This window comes from Mesoplodon densirostris, chromosome 11, assembly GCF_025265405.1.
Source record: "Mesoplodon densirostris isolate mMesDen1 chromosome 11, mMesDen1 primary haplotype, whole genome shotgun sequence".
In the NCBI taxonomy this organism is placed as follows: domain Eukaryota; kingdom Metazoa; phylum Chordata; class Mammalia; order Artiodactyla; family Ziphiidae; genus Mesoplodon; species Mesoplodon densirostris.
Genome location: NC_082671.1, coordinates 58,345,956 through 58,365,751, shown reverse-complemented (window position 1 = coordinate 58,365,751; position 19,796 = coordinate 58,345,956). Strand labels below are relative to the sequence as shown.

Below are 19,796 nucleotides of genomic sequence, written 5' to 3'. Positions count from 1 at the left end.
AATAGTTTTACTACAGATTTCTTTGAGCAACTGAATAGCTATGATTATTACTCATTATTTTGGTACAGCTGGAAACTAGGCCGCTACTACCCATTATTTGTTTTCCCCCTCCACCAAATGAAAAATAAGCCACAGAAAATGAACACTACTTTTATGGATTTTTTCTTAAACCTAACGATAGGATTTTTGTCAATATCAATATAGATTCAATTTGATTCTGGTGTAATGTACACAGCAATCAAATAACCCAAGATTACTTTTATATATTTTTTCGATCTCTCTTTCTACAACCTTAATACAATAAAATGTAATTGGCAAATATTTCCTTTGAGGTAAAACACAAACTGAAAATAAGCAGCAGGTCCGCTGTCTCACGAAGAAGTCACCTCCTCATAACTACAAACAGGACTCATTAGGTTCTGTCACAATGACATAGCAAGAGCTTCTCTACTTCCTCATTCAGGAAGTTAGAATGAGGCAAGGGAACACTTGGAATTCCATAGCTCTCTGAAAATCCTCTGAACTTATGAGCAATTGGATTTATTCCTTTGTCATTCAGGGAAACTTCCAGGTCTTATTGAGGAGGGACCTGAGGGCCTCTAAAACTAGAGCTGCACTGGATGAATAAAAATGCCAAGCAAGGAAGCCTCAACCAACCACCCAACCAGCCAACATAAAATTAGACAAACTCCAGAACTATGGTAATCCCACAACCTTCATTCCTAAAAGGGACAAAGTCTCACATATCTGAGAAAAGGATCCATAGGCCACTGTAGTACTTTATACTTTTGATATTCATCAATTTTAGACAACATAACTCATTTATCACCATTACTTTTAAAATCCCCCCTTCCACACAGCTCACTCATATTCTCCTCTTTGATCTGGCAATTTTTCTCCATAGGGTGAGGAGCAGAATTATGTCTATTTCTTTATTCTATTCCATTCTAAGATCCAAAGTATAAGATAACTCTTCCAAAAATTTGTGCAAAATGTATGCAAAATATAGTATGACTTTACTCTGAAATAAGTAAATGTATTTTACCTACCTTTGAGCTATGAAGTATATGAACATATTTTATTTATCTCTAAGAATTGTATAAGCAATCTGTCTTTAAGCAAGGTGAAAGCAGTGTACCTCTTGCTTAAGAGAAAAGGGTTTCTTAGCAGATTTTACCACCTGATCTTAGGCAAGTTATTCAACCTTTTAAAAATATCAGTTTTCTCATTTACAAGTGAGGATTAATAATAGTGCCTACCTCATAGGAGAACCGTGAGAGTTAAAGAGATAAGGCAAGTAAGATACTTTTACACATCTAAGATGTGGTACATACAACTGGCCATTACTACTGGTGACCTCAATGGCAATATTTATATATTGAACAAGTTTTATATAGTAAAATATGAGAAGGATAAAATAGTTAGTAGAAACAAATATGGCACACTGGCTAAGATACCAGGCTATTCATTTCAACAACAGAATGAAGAAATAAATTCAGAAGAAATGTTGGTCTAACAAAATGAAGGATCTAATATATCTGTGAGGTTAAACTCAGGAGAGATATGACAGATATAGTGAATACTTATCATGAATTAAATAAGTGAAATAAAATGAATCTGCGTGAGTTTGAAGTGACATGTTTGGTGAAGAAAATGAAATATATTAAAAGATATGTGGCTTTTGACTATTGATTATTTATTTGCCAGACACTGTGAGAGGTCTTTCATCTCATTTAATTCTTTTACTTAATTAATAAATATATTATGAAGTAGATATTTCTTTATCCTCATTTATTATGTACTCTCGGTTTAATAGATAAGGAAACTTTGTTTCAGAAGTATTAAATAATTTACCCAAGGACAGGTCAAGGGCACAGCCAGGGGCAAGAATAAAAATGAATGTCTACATAGCATATGCATAAATAAAAAGAAAAACATCTAATTAAAATGTGTTTTTTCTTCTACCTTGAGAAAAATATATTTGCAACAACCTGGAAGGCCTGATTCCAACGCAGAATTTTCAGATCACTGGAATTCAACCCAAGAATGGGATGGGCAGTACCCTTGCCAATGTTCCTGTCCCACTGCTCTTTCCATCCCTTGCTTTGTCACACACACAGAGGGATACCCTAACCTGCATGTCTCAGTTCCATCTACTTTTCCTATAAACAGCCACCTCCTGGCCATTCCTCCAGGCCTAGGGGTTCTCACCCCTGTGATGTGGTCTAACCTTGGAAGGACAGTCTTGAGAAAGATGGTAACATGCTTGGGACTACAGGGCCCTAGGGCCTTAGTATGATCTACAGTGGAGGAGGGAAGATGGTCCTGGCTCTGGGTTAGCATATCCACCTGACCCTATGTCTGTATTCTTTGCCCTCTAAGGAGGATCATGACTCAAGGAAGGCCAGAATGAAACTTGTGTGGCTTACAGCAGGAACCCCTCTTGTCTGTGTTTAAGGGAGGTCCTATCAAAGGCCATTCTGATTGCAAGTTTGGAAGTTCAGATGAGTTTGACTCAAAAGCTCATATATTTCCCACTACTGAATATGGCCTTATTTCTTTCTGCTTTGCCATCAAACTGAGATATTTAGATTTCAAGATGCAGTTATAAAAGTACATGGCAGTGAAGAAAGACAGTGAGATAGAGAGAGGATAAAAGAGGAAAGGAGAAGAGTGTGTAGTGAAGTAAGGCAGGTAGAGGGCAAGCTCAGACAAAGAAAAAAGCTCTATATGGAGAAGAGTTGTAAATGTAATAGTGGTTTGAGGATTACTTAATAACATAATAATACAAATTGGCTGTAATTTAAGCAGCACTTGAATTCCTCCTAAACCAAACACTAATAAGTATATATTATAATTTCATGATGTTTTAAATGTTGGGGACCTCTTCATCCAACTACGTAGTAGACTAACTCATTACTATTCTCAAAGTCATTAATATTTTATTTCTGTATATTGTTTGCTATAGGAAAATAATTTTGCTGTAAACATGGAAAATGGCTAAGAAGTGCAAAAGTAGTTGTTGAGGAAAGGTAATTTAAAACAAAATCTCCTGTCACCCCAGAAAACCTCCCCACAAAAGTAGAAGAGAAGGAAAATAGTTTTATTACTGAATAAGCATTAAACCAGAATGTGATACACATCATAGGCAATCTGATGGAGAGATAGCAAGGACAGAAAGAAATCTCACCCTTTTATACAGCCAGGCAGATACAACTCACTACATACCTGTCCTCAAGATGAACAATAACTAGTCCTCAAGTAAGAGCACTTGACATCACCAATTGTCACACATGGTTTGTCCTAAATTTGCTTGGTATTTGGGGTAGCCACCTGTGTTTGCTAATTGCCTTTATAAGAAAAAAAATACTTTCTTGTATCTTTAAAATCATAAAAGAGGTAGGTTTGTGTTTGGAGCCAGACACCAGCTGAAGTTATGTTCATAACATTTAGGACATAGGGGAACTCTCTCCCTTGATGACAGCATTTCAAAAAGATGGTCACCAATCTCTCGAAGAAACATTCTTGCATTGCTTATATAACCTTTAAAAAGATTTACAAACATTTTAAAGAGGTAGACAAATAACTCACAAGTTTTCTAAAGTAAATGATCTAAAAAAGAGGAGAGTCCCTTTTCCCTTATTGTCAACAGAGAGAATTGTCTCTTATTTTTATTTGCTCTTACATAGTCTCCAAGTTTTGCTTACAAATCACACATTTTATTTTATTGTCTAGTTAGTGACCAAAATACATGTCTTCCACAAATTTACAAGGCTATCATAGTTATTAAGGCCTAATTCTAAAGTATTTTAATTTTATCATAGAGATTTAAAAAAACATAAATGGTATGACAGAAAGCACAAAATAACTCATGTAATTTAGTGTATATTACTAACAAGGGGTCTTTGTTGATGAATGCATTTATTAAATAAATATTAATTGAGTGTCCTTTATGGGTCAGGCACATTTCAAGACATCTGGAATACCCCAGTGAATAAAACAGGCAAAAATCTTGAGTTTATAGAGCTTAAAATCTGGAAGAAGGAGACAGTTCATAAACAATAAACATTATAAATAGTAAACATGGTATACTACAAGGTGACAATTTCTATGGAATAAATTAGAGTAATATATGATAATTGGGAGGAATAAAATGGGGGTTGCAACTTTACACTGTCAGAGTATGCCTCATTGAGATGACATTTAAGCTAAGACTTAGAGGTGAGTAAATGTTAATTTATGAATAAATGTTTTCATCATTTTTCTTTGCAGAAATATGGAAAAGAGAATCAGCTATGTTATTTTAATTTTAGCAGCTGTTACTAAGCCAAGGACAGTGTGGATCCAACATGGTAGAATATTTTGATGAGTGGAGGTTGAACAATGGAACTTGGAGCTTAGTGATAGACAAGGAAGCAGATGGGGAGGTTTCTGCCCTGTCCATGAGAGGAAGAATTTCTACTACACATCAATTAAATCTTCACAACTCTGTTCAGCTCTTTCTTGAAGTCTTAGAACTATGACAAAAAGATATGGACATAGTGATTAAGAAAATAAGGGTGTATGTTGTTCCAAGTGCCACCAGAATAAAGGCACTTACACAAAATAAAATATGGCTTTTTATAGTCACAATCCAATAACCCTGTATAGTGCTAGCAATACTGTTTTCAAATACAATCTCCTGTTATTTGCATTAGGTCCTTTTTTGCTCAGTAGTTTGTCCTTTTGTGACTCAGGCAGTAGAAAGAAATCTCTTGTTGGTTCACTCCTTAACACTGGATTTAGTGCTCAAGGAGAAGTTGAAGACAGGTCGAGAGAACCTCAGGATACTAATAGTTTAGAGTTAAAAGACACCCCAGCAAGTACTGTTGGAGAAAAATACTGACCTAGAAGTGCTTTTTTTCATTTGGGATAATCTGATAATCTTTGTTTTATTTGCAGCACATGGCCTTAATAGTAATAGTGAAAAACTAAAGGCACTAATTCCAGTGTCAATGAGAGTGATGAATTCTGTTTTAAGAGAATTTTGGCAAAGCAGTTTACATTACATTAAATTCTTCTTGATAATTTTTATTTTCTTATGCTATCTTTCTTACTATTATTGTGATGAGCAATCATTTTTATGATTATAAACTAATAATTTAAAATGCTTCCTGGACCCAGTTTTAGTGCAGAATCTCTCATGTTTCTGTCGGCAACCACAATCCATTTTCTATACCAAGATTCTGTCTTGAAACTGCATACTCAGTTTGCCAAGTAATATTATAAAGTAGGGTTTTTAGACAGGTTGTGGCCTTTAATTTTGTTTTGTTTGGAAAAAAGTTTTAATTTTCATTAGGTGAGGCACGTTCTCTCTGATTCAATATGCTTCTACCTATTGGCTGATTCAAACTTTTCCTTTACTTGCCTGGTCCCTGAAGTTTCTGTATTTTGTACCTCTGCAAAAGTAGGAAAGAAGGAGATCCAGTGAAGAAAATAACGTCAATATTTTATATTAAAATTTAATATTTGAGTCCAGGTGGTGATAACTGAAAAGGGAGAAACAGTTTTAGGTGTAGGGGTATGGTTGAAATCTCTTCAGGAAAGACACAGAGGTTTCCTATCTGTTCAGTCATCTGTTCTGGGATTGACAAGCTCAGTATGACTAATAAGTTAACACAGATATTTGCTCTTGTTTACAACACTGAGGTGTGAATGGTTTGCTCATATTCTATAGGATATATTGGAACTTTATCTTAAATGAACCTAGTGCTTCACTTTTCTTATGGAATTCTCTCAAACTTCATGGTAAATTTGTTGCTATGCACACCCCTAGTTACACTGTGTGGAATCATATATGGAAAGATATGTGGAAGGGAGGGGATGATACATTCAAAACTATAATGAAGGCCTAGTTCAAGCAATGTGTATAGATTAATTTCTTGTATAATATGAATAAATGCAACTGTTCTCTGATAATGATTATTTTTTGTATGGTAGAGAAAACCAATTTAGTAAGTGGTCTTGCCAACAGTGTCTCTGGTGGTACAGAATTTGTGGCACTGCTTCAGATAAAAATAAAATTGGTTGGGGTCCTTCTAGCCAAAATGGATTTGGTGTGAATTCAGTAAATGGATTAGCCAGCTCTAATTCTGCTGCTAGTGAAACAAGTATTCTAAGTTGTTTCTTAGTTTCTGCTTTTGACAGAAAAAGCAATCAATTAGCAAAGGAAGAAGTGATGGTTATTTTTTTGACCAATACAGATTTAGTGTTGGAGGGACTCATGGGAAAGATTTTTAAACTATGTTTGATTCTTAAAGGATCTGTGTTATCTTCAACAGAAATCAAGTTAAACATTTTAGTGAAGAGGCAAGTAGATTGAATGCTTTTATGAAGGGGCTTGGACCTGGAATGAAGAGATCCGGTTTCTATCCAGTCTTTCTGACTAACCTTCTGTAGACTTTGGTAAAGCTACTTAAAGTCTCTTGTTCCCAAGTTTTGTCATAAGAGACAGAAATTTTTGGTCTCATGTTTCTGTATGACTTTGACTTTTTAAGTCCTATTACTCACATTTGAACTAGTTGTCTTGAAAAGGAATGCCAGAATATTTGAAACTGTCAAATGTGTATGTCTATTATCAAGAATTAGGAGGTGATAAGCAAAACAAAAGTGCTAAAATTTGTTATAGTGATTTTTATTTCAAACTGGTTTTCAATATTGTTTTATATTGTATTTTCAATAAACAATAAAAGTGTGGATAAATAGCTTTTTATATTTGGAAATTAAAGTCAGTGACAGAAGTAAGGGTCAATAAAGTACAGTAAATATAGGTATTTTTTGTGTCAGAGCAACTTAACTTAAAAGATGTGGAAATCGGTGGAAACGGGAAAAAGAGCAAGGAGTTTGTTCTCCCTGGGCTTTGGCTTTGGCTCTCACTTCAGAGGCTCAGGAATTCTGATCTAGACTCTATTAAGAAAAAACACAAATGATTTACATCCTGTGTTTATTGCTCCTGATTACAGTTTAAGTTTCCATTTGTCTTTTGATTTTGGACTTGATGGTAAAAAGGCAGGTTAATTTGGATTTGATCTTGGTAATTCTGGCTCATGTGGAGTTGGTGTCAGTGGTCTTGAAAATAAAAGGCTTTGGTAAAAATAAAACAGGGAGCATTGGAAAATCAAGTTCCAGTGATCTAAGTATTACTCTTTAGGTTTTGTGCATAAAAAGTATTGACTCATAAGTTGTACCTAAATATTCCCTGGTGACAATCTTTTTAAATTTCAGCAGACAGCTGAACATAGGCACCAACATAGGCAGAGGGGCTGGATTTAGTAGCAGTGCCTATGGAAATTTAGCATTTGGTTTGGGGACATCTGGTCAAAAGGGATTGGAAGTCAGTAGAGTTGATTGGAGTGAAATTAGCAGTAGAGGATCTGCTGGGGGTGAATCCATAGGTTTTAGATGCCTGTAGCTTAGGTATTCCAACTACGACTCATTCCAGAAAATTTTTAAATTAATTAAATTAACTAATTAGTCAAAATACTTCTCTTTACATTTAACAACAAACTAATTAGTTAAAAAAGATTAATTTTTAATAACATCTTGATTTTTTCATCAGTTGGAACAGGGTGTTTTGGCTGGGAACTTGGAGCTAGAAGGGGTGATGCTGCATTTGGTTTTAGAGCTTCTGGTTTGAGTTCATTTGGTGACAGCAGCTTTAGTAGCAGAACAGTTGAAGGAAATTGAGTGATTAGATCTGAAGGATCCATTTCCAATGATCTAGGTATTGATATCTCATTTTTGTGTATACAAACTTCTGAATCATAGAATGTTTTCAGTAGGCTCTGTGATGATCATTTTATATTCTTCAGGTGACACCAGTCTAAGACTTGGGAATACCTTTGTTGGTGATAGCTCTGGAAATTTGGAATCCAATTTAGGGGCTTTTGGCCAACAAGGATTTGGAATCAATGAACTTGGAGGTGATAGAATGAGTGGCAGTGCATCTGTTGGGGCTGGATTTAAAGGCCTTGGATATGATGTCAGTAGCTCAGGTATTCCAATAAAAACTCATTCTGACAAATTTTAAGTTAATTAAATTAACTAAGTAGTGGAAACACTTTTCTCTAAATAACATTTCACAGCAAACTAACTAATTATTAAAGATTGAATTTTAATAAGATCTTGATTTTTTTTCATCAGTTCGAATGGGGTCTTTGATTGGAACTTGGAGCAGGGAAGGGCAATGCTGCATTTGGTTTTGGAGCTTCCGGTTTGAGTTCATTTGGTGACGGTGATTTTAGTAGTAAAACAGTTGAAGGAAATTGAGTGATTAGATCTGAAGGATCCATTTCCAATGATCTAGGTATTGATATCTCATATTTGTGCATACAAATTTCTGAATCATAAAATATTTTCAATATACTCCGTGACAGTCATTTTATATTCTGCAGGTGACACCAATTTGAGAAATGGTAATACCTTTGTTGGTGATAGCTCTGGAAACTTAGAATCCAATTTAGGGGCTTTTGGTCAACAGGGATTTGCAATCAATGAACTTGGAGGGGATAGAATGCGTGGCAGTACATCTTTTGGGGATAGACAAAAAGACTTTGGCTCTGATGCCAGTAGTTCAGATATCCTCTCAGTCTCTGTTCCTAAGGGACAGAGACATTAATGTTTCTTGATATTAGACATCTTGAGATTGAACATCTCAATTCATCTAGATTAATAGTTTTAATACTTCCAGTTTCTGTGAATGCAGAATCCTTTATTCAGTTGACATCTTGAAATGGTACCTAGGTTTCCCAAGTGTAAAACAATTCAAAGTGGGAGTAAGTTTGGTTGAAACTGAAATAACAGACTTGGAACCCTGTCTACACAACACTTTTCTCTTTCCCTGAACAAGTTTTTTTTTTTTTTTTTTTTTTTTGCGGTACATGGGCCTCTCACTGTTGTGGCCTCTCCCGTTGCGGAGCACAGGCTCCGGACATGCAGGCTCAGCTGCCATGGCTCACGGGCCCAGCCGCCCCGCAGCATGTGGGATCTTCCTGGACCGGGGCACGAACCCGTGTCCCCTGCATCGGCAGGCGGACTCTCAACCACTGCGCCACCAGAGAAGCCCCTGAACAAGTTTTAAGGCAATTTATCTGGAATAAAGTAATTTGGTGTCAGTTCATTTAGTAGTGAGACTTATAATTTTGTTACTCCAGCAGGTTGTTGAGTTGATAATGTTTTTCTTATATAGCTTCACGTGGCTCTAAGTCTGCTAGCATTACCATTGCTGAACTTGGATCTATGGTTTATACATCAGATCTAAAAATATGTTTTTCATATTTTACCAGATAAAATTATACACATAAACAGCCTAATCATTTTGTATTAAATAGGTGTCACAAGCTCATCTGACTACAGTACTTCTGGACCACTCAGCACTCCAGGTAGTTTGATTTTTTAATGTTCAGTGTTTATAATGTATACGTAAGGTGTTCTGTTGATTATTGATTTACTAGGACTTGATATTATTATGTGTTTCTCATGTAGCATTGAACATCTAAGTGCTTCTCCTCTTCCAGTACTAAAATTTAGATGACCAATTGGATATTTGAAACATTTTTTTGAATAAGAAAGATTAAATTATCTCTTAATAGAACCTAAATAAAAAAATGCAACTTCCCCTTTATCATTTTAGATATAGTATTTAAAGAATGATTTTATAAATAAATTAAGAATTTAATCTATTATCACTCAACCTGGGCAAAGAGAAGTGGCCTCAAGATATACATAAGTGACATTGTGAAAAATATTTTAAAATTCTATCAAAATGTTCACTTTTTAAAATTGTTGTTACTATTCTATTCTGCTTGCTTTTAAACCTTGCTCTAAGATTTCATGTGTTTACTTGGTTACATGAAAGGGTCCGTGCATTGGAAATAAATGATAATGGGAAACAAAGTTCCAAGGTTATGAATTTTTCCCTTTGATCAGGAGAACTGATTATTTTTGTATATAGATGATTGAGTTATTAGTATTATACAGTAGACTGATTTAATAAAATCTATCTTGGGCCTGTTTGGGTAGTATTTTCTGATAAAAATAGGCTACAATATTCTATTTTTGAAGTTGAAAATATAGTTCTGTAAGAGATGCAGTATATGTTATTAATTGTACATGACCCAAAATGAATAAACTGTTAATGATTTCTGAACATATTGTGGCTGATTGCTACATGAAAAATATGGGCTTCAGAGATAATCATACATATGACTTTGACAAATCATAGCTGTTACAAAATCAAATTATATATTTAGGATTAAAAAAAATCCCATTGATGGCCTTCAATATCAACTTTTAAATTCCCTTGTAGAAGACCAAATATCCTGTATATTTAAAGTCAATATATATTTGAAATTTAAGTAATCTATGCATTGTGTTGAATAGGAAAAGGAACCCATATTCCAGAAGCAACCCCCAAATACTCAGAAACAAACATAACTATTGGTAAGTAAAAATGACTCTGATTTATATCCATATTTATATGACCAAGCCAACCAGTACCTAATGAGGTTTCAAAGTAACGGAAATTTGAAACTGGTTTAAAAATTTTTTCCATCATCTATCTGTTTTATACACACACACAGACACAGACATGCACCACACATACACATTAACATATATACACACACATACATATGTACATACACATATGTGTATAGAGAGAAATAATATAATTCTTTATACTTATTTAATATTAATGGTAACCCACTCAGACAGCATTAGAAAAACTAGCTCTACAAAAAGCAAAACAAACGAGCAAACAGACCACAGCTTCCCTCCATATATTCCTTCCCATAGTAGAGACAATTTCCCTTTTCCACTGGGAAACAAGATGTTTTTCTTTTTTTGTTTTAGCCAACTTTGGGTATTTCCAAGTACTCAGGTATTACTTTTAGCACATTTTGCAGTATGTAAGAAAGAAAAATACAGACTTAAGGTGGATGTGAGAATAGTACCTTTCAGTGATTATTTTTCTTGGTACATAAACACTTAAAAACCGAAACTAAAAGCTACATTAATTGTTCTAAATAATAATGAATATTCTACCCTAAATATTTTGTAGGTGAAGTTTCTACTTGGGGCAAAGGAGCATATAAAGATTTCAACGGTCGTATCTTTTCCTTTGAGTCTTCATGCACGTATAGTTTCTGCCGTCACTGTGTTGAATCTGGAGGAGATTTCAATATTGAGATCAAACGAAACAATGATAGTGAGATTGAAAAAATAACAGTTATAGTAGACAGTAATGTCATCTCTATTGTTGGCAATATCATTTTAGTTAATGGAGAAAGGTAAATGTCACAGTGTTTTGAATAAAGGCTATAGAATTACTTGAAGTAACCTGAGCAAAAAGAAAATAAAAGGTTGATTAGGGGAGAGATAGTACTCTTTTCCTATTTTGGTGCTCATATTGATATTTATAATAAATTCTTGTAAAATGTATAAGACTTTGCTATATGTGGGATTATAAGATATCATATTTATTCCTATCACAAGGTGGGAAAAAAAGAGTAGTTCTGTTGTTTGACTATTTTGAGTATCTAGATTTGGGGCAACATGCATATTCAACAAAACTGTTAATAGAATATTTCAATTTTCATTTGCATGTTTAATGCTAAATAAAAATTTGAGCTTTTACAATACATTGAAACTTAAGCCATTGTTTTTAGAAGTAGCAGTTTATATTTGGAAGGGATGACATATTTGAATATTTTTCAGGATAAGAAAATGAGGCATGATATTCTGCTTGTGAACATTTCAAATTATTTAATCATTTTATTCTTATAATGGACCAATTTCTTCTTGTTCATTTCTCCAAAGCCCCAAAGATTTATTCATCGTTCCTTAAAAGTCTTTCTAAAATCAGAAGAAAGCCATTGTGTCTCTTCTTCTGAAATGATCAGAAAAAAAAAACTTTACTATTTATTAGCAGTATTATATTTATACTAAATATAGAAACATGAATTACCAGAAAAAACATGATGTAATAATACTGTTCTTACACCTTTTATATGTACTTTTATTTTATACTTTTCAGTGTACAGATACCATATGACAATAAGATGATTCACATTAAAAAATATGGAGAACATAATATTCTGAATAGCCGTAGAGGAATCCTGTCTTTAATGTGGGATGAAAATAATAAACTCTCAGTAAGTCCATCTATGATCTTCTTATAGTTTGTGCTTTTTGTTCTTTACTTTCAGTTATAAAATAATACAATATAAGGAAAATAAGAGCTAAGGTTTATTGAGAAATCTCTATGTATCAGGCACTGTACTAAACATTATCTAATATTTAAAATATGATTATTCTTATTTTACAGATGATGGAACTCAGGCAATTCAGGCTAATAAAAGTTAAATAATCCACCCAAAGACACAGTTAGTAAGAAGTGAAGTCAGGAACTTGCCAAATTCTAAATCTAAATCCTTTAGAAAAGGCCCTGTAATACATTCCTAAGTAACCAGCTTAGGTAAAATTGAACATGAAGGGGGCCTGTCTTTTGGTTTGGTTAAACTTTGTCTTGAGATATTTTCAATACTTTATAAACATACACATAATTTTTTTTTAAAGCTCACTCTTCACAAGCAGTATCCAACTTGTGGTCTTTGTGGTAACTTCAACAGCATTCCAGGTAAGATTTCTATGCATTTTGTCTAAGAAAATTGCCTCCCAAAAGGAAATTATAAAATAATTCTTCATATTTGGATAAATCTAACAATTAACAATTTGCATTTGTCTATAGAATGAGAAATTGTTAAAATAAAAAAAATATTTATATTGTCAAGTCCATATTTATCTTGAAAATAATGTATATATATATATATAATAAATATCTTGAAGTTAACATTGCTTTCTTTTCAAGGAGACGATATTAATGAGAACATTGACAATAGTAAAATTCCTGGTAATTGTCCCAAAGCTGTTACCAAAAGCTATCAAGTTTGTGAAGATGGAGTGCATGTAAGAAATATATATTTCATTTACTAGCAGATTTCAACAATATTCCCTTTGGTTTCAATTTGGACAGCCAACATCCTTTTCTAACACTCAGACCTTATTATAATTTTGCCATTGCTTCCTCTCCAATGTCCCTGTGGTCTGTTTCTCTGCTTTAGTCTAGCTGTAGATGCTAAAATAAGTGTTTTTTTTAAATGGTATTTACTATATATGAGTGTAACAATTCTAATTTCCTTTGAACAGTGTTTTAGTTGGTCTGTAAACTGACATGCTTCACCTCTCCATGATTATTTCTTAATAAGGACTGACTTGACTCTTACAGTTTAGAAATCCCTGTAGTGCATTCCTAAGAACTACTTTCTGCTCTCAATCCCTTACTTTTGCCCCAGATAGCCAGTCTGAATTGTCATCTCCAGTATACTTTAACTTCTTTCTGAAAAACTCACAGATAATCTTTTTGACTACACCACTTGAAAATAGTCATCATTTATTCTGAATTTTCTGCACTTGCAGAAACTCTTAATGTTGAATTTGGTAGATTGCACTCATTTGATGACTGAAGGAATTTTCACATATTCTTATTTCAATCTAGAACAAAATTCTCAAGACCAAGATATGTATGAATAGTATAGGTAGAAGAGACTTGTGTTTCAAGTGACATTGGGTGTTGTATTTATAACCATCTTGTCATCTTTTAGCAAAACAAACTAAGGTCATCTGCTATCTTCCTTGTGAAATGCTCCTTGATTTTTGCAGTTAGAATTGCTTTCTCTTTCCTCTGTTACCCTATGTCACTCATTGGTACTTATGATCTATAAAAATTCCTCTTGTTTTTCTCACATGTTTCCTAAGAGATTATGAGCTCTGTGATGACAGAGATTAGGTTTTACTGTTGTGGTAGTTGCACAGTGTGTGAGAACTTATGTCTGGTTACTCAAAAATCTTAGTTGAATGAGTATACAAATTTATATTAAAGCCAATGTGTATTTAGTAAGAACTTACTATGTACAAGACATTGTGTTAAGCCTAGAGATTATAAAATTCTATTTCTTGCTCCAAAGAAACCTGTAATCTAGTGAGAAAGATACACAAAGAATAATACATTAAAAAAAATCTTTGAAGATTTCATTTCACTTAATTTTATACCTCACTTGGAGAATGTTATCAGTTGTCCTGGGGCTTAATTGGTACAAACTGTGTTATTTGCTTGCTAGTAGCTTTTATATTTCTCTGAAAACAACCATAGTTAAGATAGCAAAAAGCTATGTGGTAATGAAAATATTTTGCAATTTGAACATTTTGTGCTTGACAATATATGTCTTTACATTCTTAAACAACATGAGAACAGATATGTTGTTTCCAGAGCAGACTCACATGGCCCTCACCAAGAAACCACAGAATCAGTCCATTTTATTTTTTTGCTCATCAAATATAAGCAGACTGACAGTTAAAGGGCCAATATCCCTCTGCCTATTGTGGTATCAATCATTCACCATCCCAATCTCTGGCACTGACAACCTTTCCTTTTCTCACCCCTTCCATTTTCTCAAGTTCTAAACTTCATGTCACTTTTAGAGAAATTTTCGATGAGTTTAGGTACAACAAATTTTGAAGTCCTTATATAGCAATCAAAAGTATTAGAGGTGGGCTTCCCTGGTGGCACAGTGGTTGAGAGTCCACCTACCGATGCAGGGGATGAGGGTTCGTACCCTGGTCCAGGAAGATCCAACATGCCACGGAGCGGCTGGGCCCGTGAGCCATGGCCGCTGAGCCTGCACGCCCGGAGCCTGTGCTCTGCAACGGAAGAGGCCACAACAGTGAGAGGCCCATGTACCGCAAAAAAAAAAAAAAAAAAAAGTATCAGAGGTGAAGTTTTCTTTTAGGAGTCACTGTACCAAATGTAATAATTCAAAACTCCCATTTCAACCAGCATTAAAGAACTTTTCCTGTCAAAGCTACAGGGTATTATGCAAAAAAAAATATCTGAATTTATCTTTCCCAAAATAGTCATTTGATTCTTCATTTTTCCTATGTTTTCTTAAAACTTCATGCTTTATTTCCTAGCACTGTAACAAAATTATTGGAACCTACTTTGAGAAATGTGGAAAGGTTGGCACTTTATCCAACAACTACAAAATGATCTGCATTGATGAGTACTGCCAAAGTAGAGACAAAAAATCCACCTGTGACACTTATGCAGAATTGTCCCGCCTCTGTTCATCAGATGGTCCTGGCACCTATGTATCCTGGAGAGACGATCCCGATGTGGTTTGTGGTAGGTTTTAAATATATTGTAGATTCCAAATCAGGAAGTTTCTATAGAACTTAAAGTTGGGCTGTGTTTCAAAGTAATCTTCTCAAATGCCTAAGCCCTGGAAGAAACTTCAGAGACCAAAATCTTGTCTCTGACATGTACCTGTGAAGAAACTGAGGTCCATTTTGTGGGGTTACTTGCCACAAGTGCTTTGTGTTAAGATCTTAAATGGGAACTTTATAATCAGTAAAAGTCACTGGGAAAAATGAATAATTCTGTGAAATTCTGTAAAAACTCTGTAAAAAATAACTGAAAAAGTTATCAAAAGTATGTTGATGAGTAATTATTTTTTTTCAGAAAATTAGAAAATCTAAATGAGTTTCATATAAATATGAATATACTTTTCATTTATACTTTCAATTTTTATAAGTTAAAATGCAAATAGAATATCAATTTCAAAGTAAGGTAAAATGATACTATATAATATACATTTCCTCCAAATTAAATATTGTATCATAAAATAATGCATGGGAAATTGGCATAATTTAGTTACTGAATATCTTTAAAAACTGACATATCTTGAAAAGTAGACTCAAAGAATCCCATTTGAAAAGATCCACATTAGAATATTATGTATTTATCACATTTATTTTCCTCTAATTTCCATGTATACATATTTCTATATTTCACCAGAAAAACCTAGATGCCCAGAAAAACATATCTACAAAGAATGTGGTCCCTCAAATCCTGCAACTTGTTCTAATGTTGCTCCTTTTCAAGGCATCGAATGTGTGAGTGGCTGCACCTGCCCAGAAGGTAATAATATTTACATTAAAACAATTGAAAATGAAGTGACTCAGTTATAGTGGGATCTTGCTTCTAACAAGATATTTAATAAATAAATTATTACCTATTTATAATCCATCCTTCTAGCATACTGAAGGGGAGGGGTAGAGAGATTATTTTTTTTCTTCTTTTTTGCGGTACGTGGGCCTCTCACTGTTGTGGCCTCTCCCGTTGTGGAGCACAGGCTCCGGACGCGCAGGCTCAGCGGCCATGGCTCACAGGCCCAGCCGCTCCGTGGCATGTTGGATCTTCCCGGACCAGGGCACGAACCCGTGTCCTCTGCATCGGCAGGCGGACTCTCAACCACTGCGCCACCAGGGAAGCCCCTAGAGAGACTTTTAAAATTAATGTGCATTTCTGTCTCTACAATACCTGAGGGCCATGGTACTACACAGATGATTTGCTAGCTCTGTATTAGGCTCAAAAGGACTGCTCTGTGGCTCCGAAAATTGTCTATACTCTTGCCAGTTCTCAAATTTCTTAAATAGAAATTATCATTTTACGTGCATGTTTACACGTGAAAGAACAACCTCAAAAGTGATTTTGCAATACACTGTTTGAGAATTTACTGATGTTTATATAGTTTCAAGATTAACTTTATATAATGTACTCTAGGTTATCTATTGGATGATATTGGAGAGAAAGGGAGATGCGTTTTGAAGGCTGACTGTCCCTGTGAATCTAATGGAAAGGTGTATCAGTCAGGAGAAATCCGTGAAGGTTCCTGTGGTTCTAAGTGGTATGTGTGTGTGCTTTTTGTCTACATTTCATTGATAGTAAAATAATGCTAATATTTTAATGTAATTTGAAGTAATTCCCTAAATCCACATGTAAAATAAATGTTTCAGGAAAAAAAAAAAACGCAACCTTCTGGCATTTTCTGTGTTGATATTCTGTCTTTCAATTTTTGAGGAAAGTTTTGTGTTTTATGTAAAATATATGAGCTTTCTTTGTATCTTTAAAAGACAATGTTTTTTTACTAACTAAAATAGTGTTTTGAATAGCAAACCGATTGGTGGTTGCAAAACAGAGCAAAGCATAATACAAAAGTATGGTTACAATATGCTAATTGCCAAGAATATTTAAAAATATACAATTAGAAGCAACCCAACACTTTTCAAATAATTTTTATATGAGGCTACATTGGTGAAGATACATTTAATCCAGATAGGATTTTTTTTTTAGATTCTATACTTTTGACATTTTATTGGTACTTTCTCTCACCTTGGCCAGAAGAAGTATCGGTGTAAAGCTTATCCATATTACTACATTACATAAGGAAAATAAAGTTGTTTGCAAATTTTGGGGAAGGCTGGAAAGGAATGGGTTGAGGGTGAGAAAGGGAAGAAGAGGCAACAGCAATAACAAAAATATAAACTTTACTAATTGTATCCCATTAAATCAGTGCTCTCCAAACCTCCAGATAGGATTTTAAAGTGCCAAAAGTTAGTGTAGATCATTTCTCTTTTAGTTGAATAGCTTGATTCTTCCTTTTGCATTCAGGAACAATATTCTGACCAGACAGATTTCCCTGTTCCTCATTAAGCCTTTTCTCTGAAACTCCACATATCTGCTGGACTTCAGAGGACTTTCTAGAATGTACTGTGTCCTTGTGAGGAAATAAACTGACTCAATGAAAACTAATATATTATTTATACTGTAATATTTTCTCAATAAATAGGCAATGTTCTGTTAGTCTGGTAGTAATATATTAATAATAATTATGAATAACAAGAGCTATGATTTATTGAATGTGTATAGCTGTGCTGTCCAAGAGAAATATAATGTGAGCCACAAATACGACCCACATATATAATTTTACACTTTTAGTTGATGCATTTTTTTTTTTTTAATTTTTTTTTTTTTTTTTTTTTTTGCTGTACGTGGGCCTCTCACTGCTGTGGCCTCTCCCGTTGCGGAGCACAGGCTCCGGACACACAGGCTCCGCGGCCATGGCTCGCGGGCCCAGCCGCTCCGCGGCATGTGGGATCTTCCGGGATCGGGGCACGAACCCGTGTCCCCTGCATCGGCAGGCGGACTCTCAACCACTGCGCCACCATGGAAGCCCTAATTGATGCATTTTAAACAGCAAAAAGAAACAAACAAGTGGAATTAATTATAATCATGTACTTTACATATCCAAAATATTATCATTTGGACATGAAATTAGTATAAAATGTTGAGAGATTTTACAATCTTTTTTCATATTAAGTCTTAGAAGTCTGTGTGTATTTTACATTTACAGCAGACCTCAATCTGGACTGACAAGCCACATTTCACATAATCAGTAGCTATGTCTCTATACTATATTGGACAGTGCAGGTCTATAATGTGACATGTAACAGGTGTTTTAATACTAATAGTGAAATGTGTTCCATTTAAACAAACTCCTGAAATCCAGTTTATGAGTTTTTATATGTTTAATGCAGGCAGAAGTTATTATTTTGGTCAATGGAATTAGAGTCTTTTAAAATACCAGGATACCACTGTCAATGAGACATTTTATCAAAGCTGAGATTTTGGGTGGGGAATGAAAATGGTGTAAGAAAACTTAACTAGATGTCGTAGTTTAAGTTGTGATTTTTTAATGTTGTGTTATTTATTTTCACCATAGAGAAAACATAATTGATGACCTTTAACATAATGATTGCATTTTAACAGCACATGCCAAGAAGCAAAGTGGTCTTGCACTAAAATGTTATGTCCTGGAAGGTGTAAGGTGGAAGGAAGTTTGATTACCACCTTTGATGGTGTTAAATACAATCATCCTGGAAACTGTCACTTTTTGGCCATCCATGTATGTAATAGTCTACAACACTTGAGAAAACTGATACATCAAACTATTTCTCAGCCATGTTAAAACACAATCTTCATCTTTATTTTCTATTAAAAATAACAAACAGCCCTTCAATCATTGGTTATGTATTTCAGTATCTGCTTTTGGTCACATATTGACATTGACAATGATTATTACCTGTGCTCCTTAGAAATTCTTGGTAAACAAAAACAATCAATCAAAATCTCCTTCATTACTAATAATTTTCTAAATACACTGGGAAAAGTTTTCCTTTTTCTACTTTTCTTTGTATGTGTTCACTCGTGCCTCAAATGAAACTATCTTTTACATTCCATAAAGCATCTTCCTATTTCATCATTATTCTTTTACATTTATTTTTAGTTTTTATAATATAACAGTATGATAGAGGATATCCTTACATTTAAACTCTTTTCAATATTAAAATTTTAAGTAATCTGAATTTCAATAAAAGGGGGATTCTATTTTGTAGCTTGTACCTTTAGCTAGCATGAGAACAGGCAATTTTACTTAATCTTCCTGGTCAGAAACAAAGATGAGCAGAATTTGTGACTCCTGAAGTGAGAGATGTGTGTCAATGACCAGTAATCTGAAAAATGTAGTTGCTGCTATTAAAAGTCAGTTTTCCAAATCTTCTTTCCTTTTTTGTAATACTCCACACATAATCCATGAGAATAGGGGATGGGCAAAGTGAGAGGGAAATATGTCAAAATATATAGAATATTTGCTTCTTATAGATTAGAGATTCCTAGATCTTGAAATGAGAACTGGAAGTCAATGTTTGGCATGACTTTTATTATGGGTTGACAAATTAAATACCTCTCTCATTGGATTTAAGTTGACATCATGGATTTTCCAGAGAATAAACAAGCTATGTTA

General features: G+C 34.2%; 1 protein-coding gene across 1 annotated transcript in view; it reads left to right on the top strand.

Annotated features, from left to right (window-relative positions):
- The window catches only part of MUC19 (mucin 19, oligomeric), a 123,049-nt gene that overhangs the window by 8,892 nt on the left and 94,361 nt on the right, over positions 1-19,796 (top strand). The window contains 14 exon segments of the mRNA XM_060114199.1: positions 7,264-7,446; positions 7,563-7,762; positions 7,851-8,033; positions 8,433-8,606; positions 9,369-9,419; positions 10,420-10,479; positions 11,099-11,327; positions 12,074-12,191; positions 12,616-12,676; positions 12,908-13,005; positions 15,067-15,277; positions 15,950-16,072; positions 16,718-16,841; positions 18,764-18,899. Of these exon segments, the coding sequence (XP_059970182.1) occupies positions 7,264-7,446; positions 7,563-7,762; positions 7,851-8,033; positions 8,433-8,606; positions 9,369-9,419; positions 10,420-10,479; positions 11,099-11,327; positions 12,074-12,191; positions 12,616-12,676; positions 12,908-13,005; positions 15,067-15,277; positions 15,950-16,072; positions 16,718-16,841; positions 18,764-18,899 (1,951 nt within the window).